The sequence below is a fragment of the Onthophagus taurus genome, chromosome 7 (genome assembly GCF_036711975.1).
Source record: "Onthophagus taurus isolate NC chromosome 7, IU_Otau_3.0, whole genome shotgun sequence".
NCBI lineage: Eukaryota > Metazoa > Arthropoda > Insecta > Coleoptera > Scarabaeidae > Onthophagus > Onthophagus taurus.
The window spans coordinates 12,611,545-12,638,610 of record NC_091972.1 but is presented as its reverse complement, the minus strand read 5'-3'; the positions used below and the strand labels follow the sequence as shown (position 1 = coordinate 12,638,610).

Below are 27,066 nucleotides of genomic sequence, written 5' to 3'. Positions count from 1 at the left end.
TAATAACTCGTATAAAATTAATTTCTTGGAATATGAGTATGAAAATTTCCCAAAGTGTTAATAAAAGTGTCCTCTTTCCAATGAACTAACCCGTTTTGAATAATAACCTTCAGTTTTTAAGAAAACAACATTTGAAGTTTTGATAAAATTTTCGATGTTGCAATTTTCATCGATAACTTTCAAAATCATTTCTTGAAGGATCCTTGTGAAAATATCACCAATTATTAATTAAAGTATTCTTTTTTTAGAGTTGCTTCGTTAGTTAAATTACTATCCAAAAAGTTCATTTTGCATCTTGGTTCCAAATAAGTTGACATATCTTATCAGCTTTCTTATTAATTTCATTTTTTTTTCTTTTCACAAAATCACTATCCGTTCCCTCACTAGTTCTAATGCTAGTGTTAGTTTTAATTTTACTTATTTAGCATTAGATTTAGATTTAGCATTAGAAGTCCGAATGTTTCTAGTTCTAGCAGGTCTAGTGTTAGTTCTAGTTATTATTCACTGCTAGATTGTTGTATATTTTTATTGAACTAAAAGTAGAACTAACTAATAAAGAACACAACGGTATGGATAATATAATTTAACATAACATAATTTTTATTTTGTCCTCTTAATTTTTGCTTTTTAATCATCTCCTAATTCTTCAATTCAAAGTCTATATGGAAAGTTAAATTAATCATATTGTTTTCTGGTATGTAGTAATTTACACGTTTAAGGAATGTAAAAAAGGCAACGATAATATGACATAAACAGCCATACATGTTTACAGATTCATTAATTCTGAAGAGAGATTCCGAAAGCAACAAATAATATAAATTAAAAGCGATCGTAAACGAGCTTGCGGATCGTAAAGGCGCGACTTTCCCGATTCCGGGACGGCACTTGGGCATTTTTAGCAACAATTTATCGGCACTAGATCACTTTAACGGCCGCACTAAAGTCTTAATCGCCGGCGAGTTACGGGTGGCGCGATTGCAGCAAATCGCTCGTTATGACTTGCCTTGTAACCTTTCAGATTTAAACCTTACATGGAATTAACTGCAACTCAAGTATCAATTATTAAAGAAAAAATGCGTGTTTGAAATAAAGAATTTATTAATAATGGGTAGATATTAAAGGGTTTTCGGGAGACCCTATTAAATAGGTATTCGGACAATGTAGATCAGTAGCGTCAGTAGTGGGATCGTGTCCTATTGACAAATGTCCTAATGAAACTCAACTTGGGTGGTCGGACGTCACTGTTGCTGTGCCGTCGTCCGACTCTTATTTATAGAAAGTACACTCGCCGAGAAAAATTGCGTCCATTTAGTGCCTATTAAGCCTATCCCGTTCTTCGTCGTCGAGTATAGGAAGTATACTTTTCGCCAATATGTTGGTTATTAAGAATAACGTTTCTCTCTTCTTTGTTTTTCTTCCTTTTTATTCTTTTTTATTTAGGTAGGAGTATATATTTATTTCCTCTAACACGTCCTGAATAACGAGCCTCTTAAATCTGTCGCATTATACGGGATCCGTCAAATTTACAGCCGGATCTTTAAAGTGGACCACACAGGATTAATTCGGTCTCGTCGTCGTCGTAGCCTCACCTCTATTTAGTTGCGACTAAATCGTCAATAATGCTGTTGACTTCGCCAAAGTCACGTTTCGCGGGTTCGCCGCTTCTTCTACTCTTTCTACTACGTTGGTGTCCTCTTGTACAAGCTGCTGTTGTTTCTAATCTCCTCTTGTAACTGTGTTACTTAGAGATGAGTTGGTCACGTTCTAACCATTGATTAGTACAAATAGTCTTGTGGTTAGACAAAGTGGGAAAAATGCTTCAAACAAATTTTATTACGATTTGTTCTTGCGTATTATTTAATATAAGAACAATAAAATTATTGAATTGGAGGGCAAACTTATACATAACAATTCGTATTCTACTGCACCCTAAAACGTGTACTGTTTCCATTATTTATACGGTTGTGCCTAACTGTGAGGTCCCCCTCTTTGATATATGGTAGCCACCAATTTCATTTAATTGACTGGTCAACGAAACCCCTTAGCAGGTCACCGTTTACATTTAACGTAAAGAAATATAGCTTTTGTTCTGTCTCGTACTTTCGAAAAGTACCTACTTTTCCATTTATACTAAAAGGAAATTTTTTTAACACATTATTTTACATTTAATCTGTTTAGTAATAGTTTAATAGCGAATGGCGGTGGGTGGTTGAATAAATAGGCGGTAAATTAGAGTTGCTGGTGGTGGTGGTGAGTGGTAGTCGGCGGGCCAATGTTCGAGGGTGATAATGGCGGTTGGAAGCCGAGCTAATCACGATAACAAGGGTCGAAATACGGTATGATTTAATAACCGCTATAAATGGGCGGGAATATGCGCCCCTATATGGCTCGAAGCACCGGGAAAATATGTCATTGTGGAAAGCACGTGCTTCAAACTCAACGCTTATCAAACTAAAACAGTGGTTCTCAAACAAATTTTACATTATACAATAATTTATATTGCTAAGTTTTCCAAGTTCTATAATCTGCAAGAACTTATACCATCAAACACATTTATTGATCGCTATCAGCGTCATGTTTGATCTCTAAAATTATCTTTTCCTTAATGATTTTGCAAGATAATCTATAACTGAAATTGTATTATGAACTACTGTGGATTAAATCTTGCGAGATTCAGTATTTTTTTCAGGCGATATAAAAATTAGATATGAAAAAACGAAGCCTTTCTGTTAGTATTCTCGATATTACGTTTTCTTTTGTGGTCCTTTCCACCTGTTTTTATATATTTTTGCCTTCCATACCTTTTTAACTGGTCCCCCTTCCCATCATCTGCAATTGGTCTCCTTTTCAATCAAACTAGCCCATTCCCCTCAATATATGCCAATATAGATTGGATTGCCAGATCATCCTTGATATCGGCATTTTTCATTTTGTCTCTCTTCGTGACTTTTCTAACTTTTCTCAGGTAGCGTATATATACAGGGTGATTCATTAGCTCTATGACAAACTTTGGCAGATGAAAGGTGATGCGATTCTAAGGAAAAAATGTTATATGAATATGAGTCCGATTCATTTTGGTTAAAGAGTTACAAAGCCTTTGAAAATTTTACACAGTTTAATAGGCAAATGAAAATGTAACATAAAAAATAAGTTTAAAAATTACAAAAATTATTCGAAATGTCCGCCTTCAGCTTGAATGCACGCCTCACATCGACGAAGTAAAGATTCTATCACACGACGTATGATATTTGGATCATTCCGTATGCTATTAGCTGCATCTTGAATTCTGTCCAGTAGTTGCTGACGGGTAGTAATTTCTACATGGTACACAAGCTGCTTCATGTGTCCCCAGAAATAATAATCCAGCGGATTTAGATCTGGGGATCGTGGTGGCCAGACTACTGGACCTCCATTGCCAATCCATTTGTTTGGAAAATGTTCATGTAACCAAGCGATGACTTCTCTTCCTCGATGTGGTGGTGCACCATCGTGCTGATACTCAAGTTTGATGATTAGGCAGCCTAACATAGCTTATTTGGCTTTTGATGTTCGGTGATCGGCGACTCTTTCTTGTTTATGATTTCCATCTATAATCACTTCCAGGTATTGAAAATAAGGTATTTATTCTCATCTCCTCAATGCTTATGTGTATTATTTATTATGGCAATTGGATATCTGTGTCTTTCATTACTGGATTCAACTTATCTAGTTTTTTTTAGATAATTCTTATTTCCCAAAAATATTACAAGGTGATTTGCGAGCATTCCTTCAGTTACTTGTAATCTTTGAAGATTTATGCAACCAACATTTGATGCTGACTTTGTCTATAAATATGATGAGCAGCAACAGGATGAGACTTCCAGCTTGCTGTTCCTCCTGTTTTCAATTGTGGAGAGTAAAATATGAATAATTAGTTGTTCTTTATAAACATGGAAACAAATGTCTAAGGTAATTTGATTCGGTGATAACTCGCTATACCCATGTTTGTTGTAAATTTTTTGATATCAGATTATTTCTTATAACTGTATTGGTATTCATTTCAAATATTCCCTGGCTATTCTTTGAGGGCGTTTTCAAAATCTAGAAATGTTGCGAAGACTTTCCTTTTTCCATGATCTATCGTAAACGCGTGGTCTAGTGTATTCCTTCTGCTCCTGAACCCGCTTTGTGACTCCTCAAGCTTTTCTTCTCTTAGTCTTTTCTCTATTACTTTCTGCAAAACATTCATAGTTGTGCTTAGTAATCTAATACCACGATATCTATCCACGAATCTTCCTTTAAGAATATAGGCACGATTAATGATTTTCTCAAGTATACTGATAGTTTTTCTTCTATCCATATCTGTCCTATATTCTTGATTATTTCCGATGTTATGTTATCACACCATTCATTTTCTTCTGTCAGTACTTCATTAAGGATTCTATTTCCTGGGTAACTCTGTTAATCTGCCCTCCAAATTTTTTCCATTGTTTATTTTAATCAGCAGTTAGTTATCATTTCTTGTGCCTTCTTCCTATCTCTTTGGTAAAAGCAAATTTAATGAAGATTTAATGTGTCCTAAATAATTTTTTATTTTCCATAAACCTCAATATTATAATTGTTTAATTCAACTCTGCATATTTTTACTGTTACTTATTAAAAATAAGAAGTTCATAACGAAAAAAATAACATTTTAATGCTAATTTAACGAAGATTTAATGTGATTAGGTTAAACCCATAAATTATTTGTTAATACTTTTTAATTGCAGAAAAAAAACTCAACAAAAAATTAATAAATAAACTGATAAACTGTATGTATAGATCAAATAATGACTACCCTAGGAAATAGGGTATTATTTCCTGAGGTTGAATGCTTTCTAGGACTTTTAAGTTGCGTGTCATATCATGATAAATATATTGGAAAGATGTTTCTGAGAAAATTTGGTTGTGGTACTGTTTCAGTTCTAACTTCCGCATTCTGAATACTGACATCTATAAGTTTTGTGAAAAGGCGCCACTGCTACTTTTTAAATTGTATTAAAGATTAGTGCTGAGCCATATTTTGTGATAGCTTCCTTTGGAAAGTTTAAGCTCTAGGAAAATACAACAGATATTAGATACTCTCCTTGGTATGGCTACTCAATACGCAAGGTATCAGATGTTGATTCCAATATCTAGTGAATGATTCTAGTATTCAGTTGCAGATACAGTATCCATAGTGATTGGTCCCAGTATCTTAAAGTTAGATGGAGTTGCCATAGATTAATATCTATGTATATATCCATTCTGGTGTTTATACACCAGAATCCATTTGTCATCCAGTATCTAGTGGATGATTCCAGTAGATATCGTTGTTGGATGGAAAATTTTGGACACAATTTTGAAAAGATTTAAGTTTTTTCTATTAATTATTAGTTGAAATCTAGAAATAAATAATGGATATAAATGATGTTTTAGAAACTCTGTGTTGTGTAAATATATCTCTGCGTACAAAACTGTTCCTAAAAGCCATATTGTTTACCGTTCGTTGGCACAGGCAGCAACATTGTCGCATCCAGATAACACACAGCGGGAAAATTGCGCGAATAACGTGAAACGGGACGCCGAAATTTACTGCTCGACAATTTCCGCAGCGAGCGTTAAATTTATGGTGTATCACTGCGGATATGATGATAGCGCGTTTTTCGTTGAAAAATCGCCGCTTGCACAAGCGAACCCGACCGGACCAAAACGTTGTGTAGGAAGTGGGAGGAGAGGGTAGGCGGGCGGCGACTTTTTTGTTATACTTTTAAAGGGCAATTCCCGAAACCGTGAACGGCCCCGTTAATTGACATTGACAACCATAAAATTAAACGCCGCACTCTAATTAACGGGGCAATCGCAGTTGTGCGTTTCTCGCTAAACGGGCGTTGTTGGGACGCGCGTTTTCTCTCCTCATCCTCAACCTTTCATTCGGGGTTTTATTGTTTTATGGGCTATTAAAATTCTAACGTAAACGGTCGCGGGGCCCTTCAAATTAAACCGTCTCAATTCGCCTTTTTATTACTATATTGATAGCCGTAAAAGATAAATCGAGATAATTCAGTTTTAAAGTGGTTATTCGTTCCTAATTTGAAACAAGATTGTTTTAAGATAATTCAAAATAACACTTATTTGGGATAAAAGGTTCTATTATTATTTTTTTTTGTTTGATTTTATCCATCAGTGTATTAAATTTCAAGAACGACAATATTCACCCAAGTTGATTATGGAAGCTGTTGCGTGTAAACAGGACATAACGTCGAGGGTGGGTCCGCCATAGTTGGGGTTGGTCCTCTAATTGATTTATCGACACAATAGGGTCCATTCGCGGAAAAGACGCCTAAATGCGAGGGTGTGCCGTTCAATGTGAACTATTACCTACCGTCAAAAGCACTTTCCTTTAAGTAAACGACATCATTGTATGGTTTCGATCACGACATAGACCATAGATTACCCTCCTTTTTGTATACTCACATTTTTTGCTGTCTATATCTATCTATTTAGGGTAGTATTAATAAATAATTATTTGTTATTTTTTCATAATATTTCAGAAGAAAATTTGATCGTAACATCAATCATTCTTTTATTGACAGCTATTACTTTCCCATATTGGATGATATAAAAAGGATCAGCGCACGAATATTAGCCATAAACGGGAAGTGGATCAACCGTAAACGGTTGATCATTATCTTGCGTGCATTAAAGAGCTTTTTGGTTATATCTAACTGTCTAACCATCTTTTTTTATATCCATATCATTATGAAATTGAGGTCAAATTTTTTTAGATCCTTATTTAATACTGTATAGATCACGAAAACGGTATTTAAATTATTATAAAATGTTTAAATCAATAATTTCACAAAAATCAGCTTTAAATACTAATTCTTTATCAAGCACAATAATTGTTCGATATTAAAAAACTTGTATATCTTCGTTAAATTAGCATTAAAATGTTATTTATTTCGTTATGAATTTCTTATTTTTAATAAGTAATAGTAAAATATAGAGTTGAATTAAAAAATTATAATATTGCGGTTTATGGAAAATAAGAAATTATTTAAGACACATTAAATCTTCGTTAAATTTGCTTTTACCAAAGAGAAAGGAAGAAGGCACAAGAAATGATAACTCCTGATTAAAATGAACAATGGAAAAAATTTGGAGGGCAGATTAACAGAGTTACCCAGGAAATAGAATCCTTAATGAAGTACTTACAGAAGAAAATGAATGGTGTGATAAAATAACATCGGAAATAATCAAAAATATAGGACAGATATGGAGAGAAGAAAAACTATCAGTATACTTGAGGAAATCATTAATCGTACCTATATTCTTAAAGGAAGATTCGTGGATAGATATCGTGGTATTAGATTACTAAGCACAACTATGAAAATTTTGCAGAAAGTAATAGAGAAAAGACTAAGAGAAGAAAAGCTTGAGCAGCCACAAAGCGGGTCCAGGAGCAGAAGGAATACACTAGACCACGCGTTTACGATAGATCATGGAAAAAGGAAAGTCTTCGCAACATTTCTAGATTTTGAAAACGCCCTCAAAGTATAGCCAGCGAATATTTGAAATGAATACCAATGCAGTTATAAGAAATAATCTGATATCAGAAAATGTATAACAAGCATGGGTGTAGCGAGTTATCACCGAATCAAATTACCTTTTTACATTACTAAGATATTTGTTTCCATGTTTATAAAAAACAAGTAATTATTCATATTTTACGATCCACAATGGATAACAGGAGGAACAGCAAGCTGGAAGACTCATCCTATTACTGCTCATCATATTTATAGACAAAATCAACATCAAATGTAGGATTTATACAGGTTGCATAAATCTTCAAAGATTACAAGTAACTGAAGGATGCGAGCATCACTTTGTGATATTTTCGGAAAACAAGAATTATCTAAAAAAAACTAGATATGTTGAATCCAGTAATGAAAGACACAGATATACACATAAGCATTGAGGAGATGAGAATAAATACCTTATCTTCAATACCTGGAAGTGATGATAGATGGAAATCATAAACAAGAAAGAGATCAGCGAATATCAAAAGCCAATAAGCTATATTAGGCTGCCTAATCATCAAACTTCGACCTTAACAGAACAACTGAAGAGTAAGATACAAGCGGTAGATATACGCTACCTGAGAAGAGTTAGAAGAGTCACGAAGGCAGACAAAATGAGAAATGTCGTTATCAGGGATGATCTGGAAACCCAATTTATATGGGCATATATTGAGGGGAAAGGGCTAGTTTGATTGGAAAGGAGACCAATTGCAGATGATGGGAAAGGCAGTACCAATTAAAAAGGCATGGAAGGCAAAAATATATAAAAAGAAGGGAAAAGGCCCACAAAAGAAAACGTAATATCGAGGATACTGACAGAAAGGCTTCTTTTTTTCATATCTAATTTTTATACCACCTGAAAAAAATACTGAATCTTGCAAGATTTAGTCCATAGTAGTTCATAATACAAGTTTAGTTTTCTAATTTCTAGTTTTAATTGTTATTCAGCGTTACATTGTTGTATACTTTTATTGAACTAAACTATGCTGTTTGTTATTGAACTATGCTAGTGTTAGTTTAGATTATTAAAATTAGTGTACTCTAACATTTTAAGTTCAATACTAGGTTAAGTTCAAGACGTTTGGCTATAACGGACACTCCCTTCCCCGTATTAATCCGTTATATCAAGTTTACTGTATTTATTTCTTAACACTCTTCACCAAAAAAAAAAACTTGAACCATTTTGAGTGATGTATTCGATGACATAATTCCATTACATAAATTAGTTCACAGTTTCCATTAAAATGCATTTAAAGTCACTCATTCTCAACAGTTAGTATTTTAAGGCTTTCTATCATTTTAGATTCAATTTTATTTTTAGACTGGCATAGGTATGAATAGATATACGTTCAAAAATTATCTAAAAATAGTAGATTTGAGGGTTTAAAATGTTAAATATTATATTACACAACACCAACAACAACTATTCAACTAATAAGATTACGTTCTTTGGTAATTGGGTTAAACGTCGAAGGTAGACGTCTCTGTGACCGATTTAATTAATCCCGAAGAAGGATCGCCGAGGTTACCTGTGGACCTCCAAGAGGATCCCTCGATCCTTCGCTACCGTTTCGCATACCAAACCCTGTGAGGTCCTACGTTTCGGCATTTGACCCCGTGTGGCCCCCAACTTCCTGTTGCCATCAAATTAATTTGAAAGGGTTCGATCACACACGATGTCACTTACAATTAAAATTTTGAAAATGTTTTTTTTTTCGAAATTTTATTTAAAATTTTACCCTAAGTGGTCGTAAAATTTTAAATATTTCATTTTAAAGAGACAGATAGGCGTGGTGTTGCGTGTTAAAATGCGACAAGGCGCGTGTCGTAGTCTTCTATGTCACGTGCCAGAAGTCCGGGTTGTTTCCAGATTTCGTGCCACATTTCAAAACAAACCGTAACTTTAAACCGCAAAATCCCACGGGGGAGGCGATTCGGTTTGGTGTGATGTATGGACGGATTTTCACGCCTTTTCCAAACATTCCGCTAATAAGCGGGTGTGCAGAAAGATTTATTGACCAGTCGGTGTGAAGGGTAATTAAGATTTTCTATTTTTTTTTTCCTTCTTGAGTAATAGTAAAAACGTTTAATCCTTGCTGGTAGTAACTTCCTTCTTTTTCCTGCTGACGTCACGCGATACTGAAATAATATTAAATCATTTTTATGTGTCGTTATAGCAGGCGAATTGTTGTGGAATCGTGAGCGGAATTGTTTGTAAAATGGCTTAACTGCCCTATTATTTGTGTTTGCGGGACGTTTACCACCGTTATAATTCATCGAAGATACAAGTAACTTATGGTTAAGGTATTGTTGTGTTGAAATTTTTTAGAAATCTTTATGGGAAACTTTATATAACTACATTTATTCTTTAATATTGCACATTAAAGTTAAAATTTTCTTTATGATGCAATTTTTAAATATTAGAATCCAATTCGACACATTCATTTCATTGTTAACACTTCCAACAATAGTAACTTATTATTTCCTTTGTTACTTCCTTATTATTTGAATTAATTGGAAATTTTAGGTTTTCGAACTAAATTTATAGTTATATAGAAATTTTGTTTAGTCATTTTCGTCGTTTATTTATTTACAACTGAACCAGTTGTGGATGTTTTGGATGTTGTCTATGCTCAATTTATTATATTCTTAGGATAAATATCATTTTTAATTCAATCCTGTATTAAGTTAAATCAAATGGAAAATTAAGTGGAAAACCACTTTTGTTATTTGAAATAACTGCAAACTGTTCGTCCATCTAACTACTTTCTCCGCAAACATTCTTTCCAGAAAGCTCAACTATCTAATTTCCTTTTTTATGTAGTATTGTTTTATTTTTATTCTTCTTTGTATTATTTTTTTATCTAGCTGATTGCCTCATCTGACATCAGTTTCAATATAGCTATTGAATCTTGGTCTATCTATCATATTGTTCTATCAAATGTTTATTCAGGCCTACCAACTTCAATTTCCATATAGCTATTATATGATATTTGACTCAATTTTTCAGATAAGTTATTCTGCCACCCAGGATTTTCTTCTGTACAACATTGTTGCTTCAGAAATTGCTTTATCAATGTTGCAAATTTGAGTACAGGTAAAAGTGTAATGCTAACTTTAAAGCATTTGGAAAAGTATTTTCTCTCATACATTGATTGATTAATTTTGTTAAATGTGATGATATTACATCTTTTATCAGCTTTAATATTACAGCATTTAATCCGTATACATTTCTAGAAGAAGTATTCTTTAAAGAACAGATTATATCACGAACCTCAATTAAAAAATTAAATACTATTTTCATATGATATTTGACCTCGTTCGTTCATCTAACTACTTTCTCCGCAAACATTCTTTCCAGAAAGCTCAACTATCTAATTTCCTTTTTTATGTAGTATTGTTTTATTTTTATTCTTCTTTGTATTATTTTTTTATCTAGCTGATTGCCTCATCTGACATCAGTTTCAATATAGCTATTGAATCTTGGTCTATCTATCATATTGTTCTATCAAATGTTTATTCAGGCCTACCAACTTCAATTTCCATATAGCTATTATATGATATTTGACTCAATTTTGCAGATAAGTTATTCTGCCACCCAGGATTTTCTTCTGTACAACATTGTTGCTTCAGAAATTGCTTTATCAATGTTGCAAATTTGAGTACAGGTAAAAGTGTAATGCTAACTTTAAAGCATTTGGAAAAGTATTTTCTCTCATACATTGATTGATTAATTTTGTTAAAGGTGATGATATTACATCTTTTATCAGCTTTAATATTACAGCATTTAATCCGTATACATTTCTAGAAGAAGTATTCTTTAAAGAACAGATTATATCACGAACCTCAATTAAAAAATTAAATACTATTTTCATATGATATTTGACCTCGTTCGTTCATCTAACTACTTTCTCCGCAAACATTCTTTCCAGAAAGCTCAACTATCTAATTTCCTTTTTTATGTAGTATTGTTTTATTTTTATTCTTCTTTGTATTATTTTTTTATCTAGCTCATTGCCTCATCTGACATCAGTTTCAATATAGCTATTGAATCTTGGTCTATCTATCATATTGTTCTATCAAATGTTTATTCAGGCCTACCAACTTCAATTTCCATATAGCTATTATATGATATTTGACTCAATTTTGCAGATAAGTTATTCTGCCACCCAGGATTTTCTTCTGTACAACATTGTTGCTTCAGAAATTGCTTTATCAATGTTGCAAATTTGAGTACAGGTAAAAGTGTAATGCTAACTTTAAAGCATTTGGAAAAGTATTTTCTCTCATACATTGATTGATTAATTTTGTTAAAGGTGATGATATTACATCTTTTATCAGCTTTAATATTACAGCATTTAATCCGTATACATTTCTAAAAGATGTATTCTTTAAAGAACAGATTATATCACGAACCTCAATTAAAAAATTAAATACTATTTTCATATGATATTTGACTCAATTTTTCAGATAAGTTATTCTGCCACCCAGGATTTTCTTCTGTACAACATTGTACAACAGAAATTGCTTTATCAATGTTGCAAATTTGAGTACAGGTAAAAGTATAATGCTAACTTTTTTGGAAAAGTATTTTCTCTCATACAATGATTGATTAATTTTGTTAAAGGTGATGATATTACATCTTTTATCAGCTTTAATATTACAGCATTTAATCCGTATACATTTCTAGAAGAAGTATTCTTTAAAGAACAGATTATATCACGAACCTCAATTAAACCGACTTGCTACAGGCAAAATGTCCCAGGTGGTACAGTGATATTCGGTAGCAGCTGATTAAAGTTAGTTGTCATTTTTTTTTGTATTTTCATCTACAATCTTCTTCCATTCAATTCTTTTCTATTCTGACATTTTGACACCATTAGTTTAGCTGCTAATATAGTTTCCTGTTCAGCATATTTTACATCAATTACCCTCTTTTAATCATGTAACATATTCCCTTATCTGTTAATATATTTTTCCATCAAGCATCTTCTCCATATTAGTTGTAACACCATATTTGCAACCAGTACCTTCTTCCATTTTACGTATTTTTCATAAATTATCTTCTTTGATCCATTTCCATCTTCCTCTTCCTACTAACATAGGCTTCCAACAAGCATCTTTTTCTATTCAGGTAGCTTTTCTAACATCTTTGTTTCATCTAGCATTATTTCTCGTATTCTCTTCCTCTTTTTCATTTAATGTATTCGTTCTAATTATTCCATCTAAAATCTCTTCTCTTTTGGAAACTTCTATAATTTAGGTGCTAACATTTTTTCCATCAAGTATCTGCTTCGATCTATCCTTTCGTATATCTTATTATCATTATAGTTTTTTTTTTACCTTTTCTGGTTTTCTTTTCATTTGAACCACATTGCTGAGACGGTGGAAATAACTATTATATACTATGTTGCAGCTGGTGTCAATAATACATCAGCAAACTACATTATTTTCAATGGATTTTGAAAGAGTTTTAGTAAAGGTCCAACAAAGTCAAGTTGGAGTCACAACTATTTGTTATGTGCCTTTATAAACTTGAAGGGTAATTCTAGTGACATCTAGATATTTGTGTATATTTGACAATATTATCTTACACCAATACATAATATAGTGAACCAAACAACTGGTTACTAAGCAGGAATCGAGGAACGAATCTGTATTGTATCCTTCATTGCAACAACACATCTATAAATGATTTATTTTAAGTGCACTAAACGGTATTTATATCTGAGACTTTGATCGAATTAAGTTGCTTCGGAATGCTGGTCCCTGGTTCCATAACTTTGATGATATCGTACTTTATGGGAACACTTTAATCTGGTTTTTATAAAGAATATTAGTGGTTATTTACCTGCACCTGGGGGTTTTAGGAATCCAACCTGGTTATACTTTGATATGATATTACCTATTTGTTTCGCTTACCTGCCCAATATTTGCATAACAAACGATTTAAAAAATTTTATAAATGTAAGATCACTCGGATGTTGTCAACATATTTTGATTTAATACAGATGTTACATTAAAAATATGATAGACTTCATTTATGAGGCTATTTCCATCCCTCTAAACAGGGTTTACACTTTTAACTGTCTTTTTGTCCCATATTGACGAGATGTGCTCACCGGCGTACTCTGACAATGATATTTATCACTCTCAGCTACAGTATAGTTTATGATTCCGATTTTTATGTCTTATCAACTGATTTTTTCAACTAAACTTTATGTATCTCTTAAATCGATATCTACCAAAAGGGGTACTAATTTTATATTATACTTGAAGAAACTAGTGAACGATAAGATTGATTTTCAAGTCTCAAGTTGTGTCAGCAAATTAGATCACGGTCTCACTTATGCATGCATTATCTTATATACCAAACTAAAATCATGATAATCATTAAAGTTAGTTTTTAGATAGAATTTTGTGAGCTCAATTATAATTTGTAATAGTTTTTATATATTATTAGTTTAATTAATTTAAGAAAGATTTTTTAATTAAAATTATTGCAAATATAAATTAATTCGTATAACGTTCCATACATCTTATATAGAATAGAAATATCTATAAATAGTGATTAGCGTACAAATTAAATCAAATTTGTTACGCAGTCGTAATAAATTCAGTGTCATTTTCATGCTCTACTAATTGTGCGTCCACAAAATGTATGGGTTGGCTCAATATTTCGCGTATTTTTGTGCCAAACGGAATTTATATCGCTTCGATAAAGTGTTTGTTTATTGTGACAGTTCTAATTCCAACGTGTAGTAAACCGTGGCATTAGAAACCATAATTCACAACAAATTATTAATAATACGATAACTTGTTTGCTTACTTTTGAGGATGATAAAGAAAACAAGTAGATAGTAGTATATAGATATATCAGATTTATTGCATCAATTTACAATCTATGGTACAATATCGTTTTCGTTAAATTATATCGTTTTTTTTTACTAACAATACCGTTGTCTAATTATTTTTTTTATTTAATTTTAATTTATTTTCTTTACTATAATATGATACAAACTGTATATTAAATACACGATTTTTGTTTTATTTTCAATTTGTTAGAGTTATACATAAATATTCAACGTGGTTACAATTTTTAGTATTCGTTTTTTCGAAAATAATTTACAAGAAAAATAAGATAAGCGTTTATCCACGTGATATATTAAGTACAGCCAAAAAAATAAGGGTGTTTATTAAAATAAAAACATTAAAATATTTTTTTTTTATTTTATTAAACACTGATACAATAATTTGTGATTTATACATCTAACTATTTACAAAAAAAAAAAAACACTATTTACGAATTACGAATTAATCATGTACAAAATGTCCGTAAATATTACATAGACGCACAAATAAACTCAATAATTAATTGATTTTATATTTTAAAAATAAATAAATATCGCTAAATATTTGCTTTTAATTTTTTCTCTATCTCCTTCGGCAATTAATTTCATTATTTAACTAAAAATAAAATTATAAACGACACATTCGCATTCGATTATAATTATTTGTTTTTTTTTAAAGGGGAGGGTTTTATCACACAATGCGTGGCCGTTGACGCGAAAGCATTTTCTCTTCGGTTCTGCTGACATCAAGAAAGAAAAAGAAATGTATAAAAAAAAGTTGTGCTCTGAAAGGAGAGTCCGAGTGCCACACATGCGGCCCAGCAATTGTGTTCAAATGAATGGTACATTAATCTAGTTTTTGCAGGCACGTGGCTCCAAGAATTGTAAAATTCGAGAATCGACACCGATGGATACGAAAAGGAGATGTCTTCAAGAAAAACAAGAAATAAAATGAAGAAACTACGAAGAAGTTTCTTTACTTCGTCAGCACAGACGAGAGGAATGCGATCACGTACCATCAGCCTCTTTAAACGGTTCGGTCGACGATTGTTCCATTTTCGTGGTTAAATCCGACGTGATTTGTAAGAATTGGAACAAAAAATATAAGCAAAAAAGATTTTAAAAGAATTTTAAATGAGAAAGTAAAAAAAATTTAACAATAGTCGACCAAATAAAGTACTTCTAATTAAAACTTTAACTTAAAGAATATATCACCATCTAACCATTCTTATTGAAACTACGATTTCGTTCCGTGCATTTCCTGAAGTTCTTCCTCTTCCTTTGAAAGTGGTATCGTCGAATGATTATACAATCCCTGAGCCATCAATTGCAAAGCTAACGGATTTTTTTGGCCGGAGGCTTTTTTAATTTTCGCCCTTTTATTCTGAAACCAGATTTTAATTTGCGCCTCATTCAAACCTAATTCCTGGCTCAGTTGTTGTCTTCGCCTTTCCGTTAGATATCGATTCTCGGCAAATTCGTGTTTCAGCCTTGCTAATTGGGCTCCTGAAAATGCTGTCCTCGGTCGTTTCTCTTCAGGAGTTGCTGTCGTTTTTGTACCCGGTTTTTTTACACGTCTTGTTCTCGGACCTGAAAAGAAAAACAAAACATATTTATTTAATAAAAAAAAATTTATTTAATGTATATTTTTGTTTTATAAACATTGTATACGATCATGCATTACACATGATACTTCACCAAGTCATCAAGTACGAACAAACTGGGAGTTCCCAGAAGAAGAATATAAACCGTCGAAAACGTTCGGCCCACTCCCTGATTGATTGCCGACTTCAACGTAAGTCGAAGGAATCATATTTTCGGATTTCTTCGAACCACAGAGGACATATTCGTTTCAGTTCATTCTTTGATAAGAACACGCCCTTACAATGTTGACAAACAACTTCAACATGCTTTCTACACGAATAGAACGACAAATATTTTATTTTACAATTCAAAGTAATGTAACCAGATCTTTGAATAGAAATACTTTTATGTATTTGAGATTCATTTCTTGAATATGACAATCTGTTGAAAGTAGTATATTAGAAATACGCTCTAGAATTTTATTTAAATTATTATGAATAATGTTACAATAATAATTAATAATTCGTATTTCTAGTATGAGAGATATTGCCAAACCTGAATAAAAGTGAGGAACCAAATACCAATCACAAACAGCAAAAATGTCGAAAAATAGTTAGGTAACATTCTTTCTGTGTGATGAACCTTGAGGATGCCATAACTGGTCATCTAAGTCAAACGGAAAAGTCAGCAGAATTTGTTTTATATAATGTAGTAAGTGTAAGACTATTTGTGAAGTTGATATATAACTTCCTAGGTATGATTAACGAGTTGGGTTCGTTATATACTTGACAATAGCGTTGTTTTTAATATACTTCATGCCAAGGGGTTGCTACCACCACGATGCCAGCCTTATTCTTTTCTGGTTCTAATATCCTTCAGATGAATGTACAATCTGGGCCACGAAGCTGTGAAGTATTTATTACTGAATAGTTTTTACAAAGTAAAAAGTCATGACACTTACCAAAGAATCAATTAGATACAAACTTATGGCAGAAGACAAGCCTATAGAACAAGTCAGTCAGTTCAAACATATTGAATTGGATATCTCCAGCAGACATGACATAGCAAAAGACTTAAGTATCAGTATTAACACCAAGATAAGAATTTGTAAAGTTTGAATAAGGCCTGTCATGTCATACGGAATAGAGATAAAATAAGAAAACTAAGGCTATGAGTTGCAGAAATGACAACGTTTCCAACTATCCTATGTAAGATTAGAAGAGACCGGATAAGAAGACATCAAAGAACAATGAGATATACTTGATGTGATAAGATGGGGGAGACAAAGAAGAAAAGGATCTGATCATGTGGAAAATCCAACTGCCATTAAAACACCAGGAAGACCTCTCAAATGATGGAATCACAAAATAGACAGGTGGAAGTCCACATCACAACACACACTTCCGTTACGAATTCCGAATTGAATGGATCAACAGGTGGAAAACAAGTGGAAGAAGCAGAAAAAGTAAGTTCTAAATAAAGCATTGTTGTCCATGTGGCTCACAAATTCGCAAGGATCTCTTTTATGACAATTAAAGATTATATTGGCAATAGTTAAAATAGCAGCCTGGTACAAAAAAAACCCAACAAGCTTCCTCATACTAGAACTCTGCTTTTTCTACCTCCTCTGCACTTGCACATCGAGAAGTACCAAAAATAGTACCAAATCATTATAGTTATCAAGCTGCAGACGTGTAATTAAGGAATTATTGATATTAGTTGATGAACTGAAAGTGTGTTTAATTTGGGCTTACATACTACTTTTTTGATGTGTGGTCAAACTGTTTAGGGCAAGGTAAGAAAAAAGTAGTGATTGTGATTATAGGACGAAAAGCAGTCATTACATCATTTGAGAATGTTCCCTGTATGCTTCTGAAAGAAATCAGTTGATAGCTGGGTTGGTGTGGTTGAGATTGAAGCATTTTAGTAGTTAAGTAGTTATAATAATTTTGCAATCATGGTGAAGATTTCGCCAAAAATTTAGTGGATAAGTAAATAAAGAAAATTACTGATGGGATCATCAAATTCTGAATTGTTTTTTTTTGTGTGTAGATTCAACTCAATTTAAAGATACCTTATGTTTTCGAAAAGATGGCACTCTACAACATTATGCCGCTATTGCCAGTCAAGTGCATGAACTCCAAGATCAGCAGATTTGATTCACTTTATCTTCTTAAACCAATTGCCTAGGCTACTATTAAAACTGTGGTAAATACACAATATTTATACAAGGTGTAACAGAAATAAGTACAATAAATTTGTAAACATGAGGTTTCATGAAGCTTGTTTCCGAGATAATTAATTATTCATTAAGGATTTTGGTAGATATTTTTCCATATTTTCCAGTAATTGTGGTGTCATATAAGTTCTCTATGGTTACGGTAAATTTTTCAATTAACCTTTAGACGACGGGCTTTTTAGACTTATAATTAATTAGTGTTTAAGTGTCGTACATATTTTCATATTTTTTACCAGCTGGCATAGTCCTTACTATGCTACTAAAAGTCTTCCAGCAAACTTTGGCAAACAATGTCAAACTAGCAATTTAGAATCTACAGCTAGAAAAGAGAGGTAAATCATCTTTCAAGATATCTCTCTAGAATAAACGGCCATAATTCGACCAATGTTTTGATAATTGTATTCTGGTAGTTCAACACTTTACACAATTTTGCAGTTTTTTTTCAGAGAACAACAATCTGTTTTAGCAACAAACACAGTAATGACGATCTTTGGAGACTTTACATTTGATGAAACACAATTATGACGAAATCGTATAGATGAAGAACCATTGGTCGTTAGCCTTACGCATCGCAGTCAAATCTGGCTTCTTCAATAGATTAATCACTAGTAACATTCTTAACTGGTAATAAACTGCCTGCAGCAAATAATTTAACGAAATGATACAATGTATCCTGTATGACTGTCCCACTCAATAAGCGGCATGTCTTTGAGTTGCCAATTTATTATAGACGTTCAGATTCTAGTTTGTCAAAATTTGGATTATGAAACACTAAACTTTCGGTGGCGACTTCGGAACTTTTTTAGTTTGGGCTTCTGATAAAGTCTCCAAGTTGCTAAACCAAAACATACCACAAGTATTAGTTTACAAGTCTAATGCAGAAGGTGGTGCAACTAAGTAATTGGAAATGGACGGCATACTCATGTAGTAAGGAAATGTGAAAGATACATTAACGTTATGAGGCAATTTATTTTGGTTGATTGAGAAGTAAATTACCACTGCTAAGTAGTCGCAGATGCATTCTAGCAGTCAAACAGGTTATTAGGTTGCCTTTTACATTTTCACGGGAACTCTTACGTTGAATAAACATTTTGAGGCGGGTTGAATGGGTGGTTTGTAAAGCTCATTTGGTGGTTATTGCATGTAGAGTATTGGTTCTGTACCGGAATGAGAACAATTTCACAAATGAGTTTTTAAATTTTTCAAAATTATCAGGAAATAAATGTGATTCAATCAGAATTCGTTGGTGAAGCAACTTTTTGACCACCGTTAATGAATTAAGGTTAAAGTATGAGAAGATACTCAAGATGTCTGAATACTTGTATGTGGTAAAACTAGAGTTAGAGATGGGTCGTGGACAATATATTGATTCTCGAGATAACGTTGAAGAACAAGAAGAAGATCCAGAAACAGAATAAGATAGCGAAGAGTTTAAAGATGAATACAAACCTAGTTCAGAATCCAATTTTTGAAGGCAAGTCCAGAAAGTAATGTGTAATCAAGCTGCCAATGTTTATTTATAATGACTTTTCCATTATTTTTATTTTTTTAAACAATATACCTACATATTTAGTAGACAAATTAATTTTAAATGGTAATATTTATGTAGATCCATTTGTGGTTTGAAATTGAAACGAGCTTGTCGCTAAACGTAGTGACGTTTAATTTCGAGAGGGGTACTGCTACTAAGATGTGACTGGTGACAGTTATATTGGATCGGCGTTAAGACAATTCGCCAAAGGGGAAACAATTAGCGAGCTCACGTGACACTTACAAGCTGGAGCTTATTACGGGAGAGCAAGAGAGATACCAAGAAGAGAATTTCCAGTATGCGGTGGTTCACTTTGAAGAGATCCTCTTCTCATGTTGGTGAAGTAGAAGTGGATTCTAAAGACGATGACGATAACAACTAAAGATTATTGAAAATAATCAATCATACTCACTCGTTAAGTTACATAAACAAAACCTACCTATTAGACCCATAATATCTTCATTGGATTCAAGTACATATAAAATATCCAAATTTTTACTACAAATATTTAAAAATGACATACAATTCAAACCAAAATACACCATAAAAAACAGAAACGAAATCATCAACACAATAAAGAACACCACATTACCAGTAGATTACACTATTTTATCATTCGACATAACTAATCTATACACCAATATTCCAATTACAGAAGCATTACTACTAGCAAAAGAGTTAATTAAAGATAAATTCAATGATACAAATACTGAACATATTTACAATTTTTTAAAATTATGCACAGAACAAAATTTTTGTCAGTTTGATTGTAAAATTTATGAATATAAAAAAGGTTTACCTATGGGCTCACCACTTAGTGGGTTGCTATCAGATATTTTCCTCAATAATTTAGAAAAAGAAATTTTAAATACCAATAATCCTAATATCTTACTATGGCGCAGATACGTCGACGACGTACTAATCATCTGGAATAACAAAGACCTAGACTCAATTCATTCTTTCTATGCCTACATTAATAGTTTGCATAATGATATTAACTTCACAATGGAAATTGAAGAAGATAACAAATTGAATTTTCTAGATCTCACCTTGACTAACAACGCTAAATTAATTACTTTCGACATTTACAGAAAGCCGACGCAGACAGATTCGGTCATTCCCAAAAATTCTTACCACCACAAAAACCATAAAGCTGCAGCATTTTGGGCTTTCATTTACAGATACTATAATACACCTCTTTCAAAAGAAAGCAGAAATAAAGAATTAGACATAATCCATAATATAGCCAAAAATAATGGATATACAGAATCAGACATTGAATATATCATAAAAAAATATAATAAAAAACAACAACATTTAATTTCAACAAGCTTACAACAAACAAACATAACTAAAATCTATCGCTCAATAAATTACCCGGGCAATATTGGTTATTCTATTCGTAAAACTTTTCTTAAATATAATGTCAACATTTCATTTAGTAACAATAATACCTTGGGAAAAATTTTAATTAATGCAAAAGATAAATTACAAACACTTGAACAGAATGGTGTATATAGATTAGAGTGCGACACCTGTGGTGCAACATATATTGGAGAAACCGGTAGATCATTGAAACAAAGGATTAAAGAACACAAAAATAACCAAAATTCCAACTTTGGTAGACATATGATTATCCATAACCACGAATTTGACATTAATAAAAATTTGACACTACTCCATAAACAGAATAAAGGATTTAAGCTCAACTTATTAGAAACATATGAGATAGATAAATGTCGAACCAAAAATCAAAATATCGAATGTCTAAACGACCAGATACACACATTTAAGACTCCACTCTATAAATCCTTGATAAACCCCTTTCCTATTCCTTAACCTTAACCTCCCAAATTGCAGAGGACTTTGTGTAGGTGGTACGTATACACAATTTCGCACTTTTTGGGATCCTTACGACCAAACATTCCCTTTTCCCTTTCCCCCCCCCCCCCCCCTTTCTTCTCCCTATTTCTCGTTCTATATTATCTCATTTTGGAAAATATTTCATTTTGAAACTCATCGACATTTAGATCTGTTAAATGAAAGTAGGAAACACAATAATGAACACATAATATAAGATTAAATTAAGTTATTGATCTTAACATAGAATATATTTGATATGAATGTGATTTTGATTTTTAAAAACCAATTTAATTCGTACACAGAGTTCGCAATAGTGGTACAACCAGTTAGTTACATCTCTCTTTCTTTCCGTTATCGATTAAGAACAAGTTCACGTTACGTTTTATTTCGACAGCAACAGCATAGATGTTAACACCAAAAACAAATTACAAACAAGAATTTTAGTTTTACACCCCGATCTTTAATTGTATTCACGTTGAACCTTAATTTAAATGTTTCTTCTTAATTAAATTTGACGCAGTAAGTATTTTTTAGTTATTTTTTAAATAGAATTATTCATTTTCGTTAATTAACCCACATGTTTTTAAAACCAATATAATTTATAATTTAATTCTTTGTAGCGTCTCTGAAGATGATAACTTGTTATCGAAACATGTAAGACAAAACGATTAATAAATTTAAAACCAGTAAAAAGTACAGTTGATTTTTCTTTTCAATTATCAAAAACTGGTCGATCATGGATCAAATAAACCCTTACGCTTTAACTAAAGATTACTTGTAAACTCAAGTGGATCGAGAAATACATAAAAAGTTTATATAGGAAAAAGTTAAAAAAATAAAAGTGGGGTAGAAAAAGTAAGGTGATAATTGATCTCTTGGGATGTATACGACGGTTTTTTTCAATCTTCTTACAATGTTTAATTAAAGGAAGTCGATTGATGTTGGTAAAGGACGACAGTAAAGCGCGACAGTAAATTGGACGATTAGGAAAAAGCTTTGATAACAAAAACTTGTTGTTTGAGTTGAGAACGGTTGAGTTTGTTCGAACAAGTTCGTTAATTGCTGTATCTAACGTGGTAATCGTTAATATAAAAACAAATTAGAAAAAATGTGATTCAGAAAAAAATTGTGGTTAATTATTTAAGTACAAGATAAAAGAAGTTAAGTAAGTACAAGAAGTTTTTTTTTGAATGAACTATGAAAATCGTGAATGTACATACAATTTTAAACAATTTTCTTAATATATCAAGTAAGTGAACACTTTATGATTAGGAAGTAGTAAAGTTAAATACATATCATCTGGCCAGCGAGACCTTCTTCTGAAAATAACGGTCGCGAAAGATGCAATCTACCGTCAAATTTGGATGCGCGCTATTGGACGCGGTAGAAATAGGAATTCATTAAATCTTATAAAGAAGTGTTGAGAGAACCAATCAATTTATTCAATTTCTAGCGATCCGTGCTCGTTCCTACCCGAAGAAGTTTCTGTTTGCACAAAGCGATTTTCGCAAAGTCATCTTCGTCATTCCGCGAGCTAGAGGGAACCGAGTGGAGTCAAGAAACGCGCAAGGGAATTAACAGCAAACGACGAATGAGGTGTTCATTAATCACCCTTTTGATGGAGTTGGAAATGGTGGCGAAAACACCTCCTACCCAGTTCGTTTTTCCTTCTCAATGGTTTTTCCTTCTAAAGGAAACTAAAAGAGGGGAGGAACATTTCCAATTTCCTTTCTCGCCTCTTGTAAACACCACCTTAGTAATGAATAAGGCGTTTTGGAAGTTCGATGACGAAGCTTTTTAGATTATTGAATAACCAGGAAAAATAAACAACTTTTACGTTTACTAATGATTCCATCCATGTCTAAGGAGTTGAAATTTACGAGAAACTTATTTAACACTTACCGTATGTAATTAACATAGCATTCGTAGAGTTAAGTGATATCTTTGCGTGAAGGTAATTTACATGTTAAAGAAGTGAGCTAAAACGAGCCTGGAATTATCTCATTCAAAAAAAATCATATCCTTTTGATAAAGTTCTCATATTTTCCATTTCTAAATTAACAAATTTAATTTGAATAAATAATTTCACTTACACTTATCTCATAGTTTGTTTATCGGCTTTAATTATCGTTTAGAAACCGCAAAAAAAAGTTGTGCCATCGAAATAGCGGATATCCTGAGAGTCGTTTGATCAAACGCGTTATGTAAATTATGTAAATTCGATTTCTTTAGTTAGTTTGCGGGATCTCAAGCCGATCCGCTTGGGTGATTTTAGATATCAAAACTCAGTCGACAGGTGGATTGTATCATTTTAAATAATGATGTGCTTTTTCTTTAAATTAAAAATTAATAATAAAGGATTTCTCACTCGTTATAAACATCTGATTATTTTTCTGTTGGATATTTTTTCTCGGCTTGGAAAAAATTACTTACTTCGTCCTAAAACAAAAAGAATACACGAAATTAGTTTATAAATTTACAAAAAAAAAAAGATAAAACAATGTTCAAATTAAAATAAACTAAATTAATTTCAACAAAAAAAGGGGAAAGAACAAAGCGTTCCCCTTTGATAATCCCGGCTAATAATAATCAACACTCTGTAAAAGGGTCTTTGTTGAAGGGTCGCAAAGAACACCAAACATAATAAATCCGCAATTCGTAGTCGGGGATCTACACCCCAACAAGAAGATTTCTCCACCCTCTCACAGGGTTGAATTCGAAAAGTACCGAATCCGCATAACGCCACGAAACCGTTTAAATTAATGTAGTACAAGCTCGAGGGGCGACACTTTCAATATTACAGCGACCCCAAGTGAGTCAATAAAATTCTCCCCACCGAAACCACGCCAAGGGAAAATGCGCGAGTGTTTCGGCGCTGATAGCGCCAACGATGTAATAGATTGAATAGATCCCTCGATCGGGATTTAGTTTTTCGAGTTGCCGGCGAAAAATTTGGAAATTTCGTTTGGAATTTCCAATGGAGGGGTGAAGGGAAGATTGAAGTTGGAGTGGTGAATTTTGGTGGCGACAGTTAACGAGCTCGGTTTTAATTAAAAGTTGAAATGTCGATATACTGGTTTTATAACCGATTTTATTTTGTTACAAAACTCCAAATAATCAAAATATATTTATATTAAAAATTTATGCAAATTTTAGTTTTTTTAATTTCTAACTCATAATTAAATAAATATTTTGTTAAAATTCTTTATGTCATCTTAAACTAGTTTTTTCCATTTTGATGTAGTATTATAATGTGGCACCCTAAGTATGTTTAGTTGGCTATCTTATAGTTAATGTAGCAATAATAAAACGTAAAAATATTGTCAAAGTGATGTCTGGGTCCAAAGGATTAGCAAAAAATGTGTTAAATTGTTTAGAGTCTTTCTTTATGTTTATAACCAATTACATATTTGACAATATTATATCTTACACAAAGCCATTACATGCTCTATCGAAATTCAAGTACTGTTCATTATCGCGGCAAAGAAAGGAAATCATGTAAATGTCCATGAATTATGGACCAAAGATGGCACTGGAATGATAAGACTAAGGGCTGCATTTAGTTAAAAGGGATTTTTGTTTCTAGTTCGCGTTTTACGTTTAGACGAAATAAGAACTAGAAAGAATCAAAAAAAAACTGATAAATTAACTGCTATCAGAAATATTTACGATAGTTTTGTGAAGCATTGCATGAATAGTTACAGTTTGGGAGAATTTGTTACAATAGATCATCTATTTCGATTCATTGCATCCATTCCAGCCAAGTATGGCATAAAAATGTATGCTCTGTGTGATAGCAAGACCTTCTATACTTGGATATTCGAGATATATTGTGGAATACAACCCGATGGACCTTACAAGACATCCAATAAACCGTTCGACATAGTTCAGAGATTGATGAAATCGAAGAAATTCTAATCGAAATATGTATAACAACCGATAATTACTATACTAGCTATCCTTTGGTTGTTTATCTTCTGGAAAATGGTCTTACGTTGATTGGTACCTATTTCCTCTATTTGGGTTTCAAGAAAATATGACCATTGTTTCCTGTCTAAGAAGTAGACAAAGAATCAAACAAACCAGAAATAATCCTATATTACAATAACACAAAAAGTGGTGTAGATACTGTTGACTAGAAATGTGTGTTTTATACTACGCAAAGAGTTACCATAAGATGGCTTCTTGTTTTCTTTCGAATCCTAGATATTGCATTAATAAATTCTGAAATTAAGGCAATAATACAAAACCACTAGACTGAACTAGGGTTGGCTTTTATGGAAAAACATATGAGAGCACGAGCCAAAATTTAGACACTTCCGAAAGATTTGGTAGATTTTATTTCCCAATATCAAGAGATACCAGAGGTATCCATAATGTCCATAAAAACAATAAAACTACGGTTACTTGTAGTACATGTCATCAATTTGTTGAAGAAGACAGATTTTTCTATTTACTCGGCGCTTTATTTAATTTGTTAATCGTGTATAATTTATAATTTTTTAATACTTCCCATAAAGAGAACAACGCGAGGTCCAGATATGACAACTTTTATGCCATTTGCCCAAAAAACAAATTTGTCTTGGCATAAATTGGTTGCTATGTCTACTTCAATGATTGATAGAAATCATGGATTTTTAGCCCTTTGCAAACAAAATGAACAGTTTTCTGATTTTTATCATTTCATTGCATAATTCACAAAATGCCTTTTGTGCAAAAATATTGAATGTTAAGGATATTATGGATGTAGCAGTGAAAATTGGAAATTCGATAAAAGTGCGAAGTTTAAGGAATTCGATAACGAGAATATTTCATCAAATCTAGCTTATACTTTTCAATTGAATTCATCGATTCTACAGTTAGAAATGTTAACAATACAATCAGATATAATTCTGAAAGCACGTGCAAATGAAAATTATTTTTGGAATTTATTATCAATTATTGAGATCGGTGGCTATGAGAATATTTGCATTATTTTGTTCCACTTATCTAGGTGAAGCAGGCTTTCTCAAATGAAAAACATCAAATCGCAATTTAAGAGTTCTCTGACTGATACAAGTACATTGCACAAAATAGTAAACACAATGTATTCAATATATTATTAACAATAAAGACCTTAATTAAATTTGTATTTGTTTTTAATTTAACCCATTTTTCGAAGTTGATCGCGCATAAATAAGAATTAATGTCGATCACACCAGTGTTAAGTTTGCCCACACCTGGTCTTCGTTTATATTCCTATTAAGGCAGGTTTATACATATTCAAGTCTGGAACCAATGACCGATCTGCATTAATATTGCATCTACAAATTTCCATTATGTTACAACTCCCTATTCTTCATCTCTGCATTAAGTACAAGTACAAATCTTCACCATCATTCCATGGTTCGGTGATTTTATGAAAGCAAATCTGCACAC

General features: G+C 32.4%; 1 protein-coding gene and 1 long non-coding RNA gene across 2 annotated transcripts in view; one reads left to right on the top strand and one right to left on the bottom strand.

Annotated features, from left to right (window-relative positions):
- Window positions 1–14,438: 14,438 nt before the first annotated feature.
- Window positions 14,439–27,066, bottom strand: part of LOC111420940 (invected) — a 75,815-nt gene continuing 63,187 nt past the window's right edge. The window contains exon 2 of the mRNA XM_071197445.1: window positions 14,439–16,021. Coding sequence (XP_071053546.1) covers window positions 15,669–16,021 — 353 coding nt within the window. The 3' untranslated portion in view covers window positions 14,439–15,668. The remainder of the gene's footprint in view (window positions 16,022–27,066) is intronic.
- On the top strand, window positions 21,770–22,417 carry LOC139430430 (uncharacterized). Its single transcript, XR_011640926.1, has 2 exons — window positions 21,770–22,167; window positions 22,269–22,417. It is a non-coding gene; the product is annotated as an uncharacterized lncRNA (long non-coding RNA).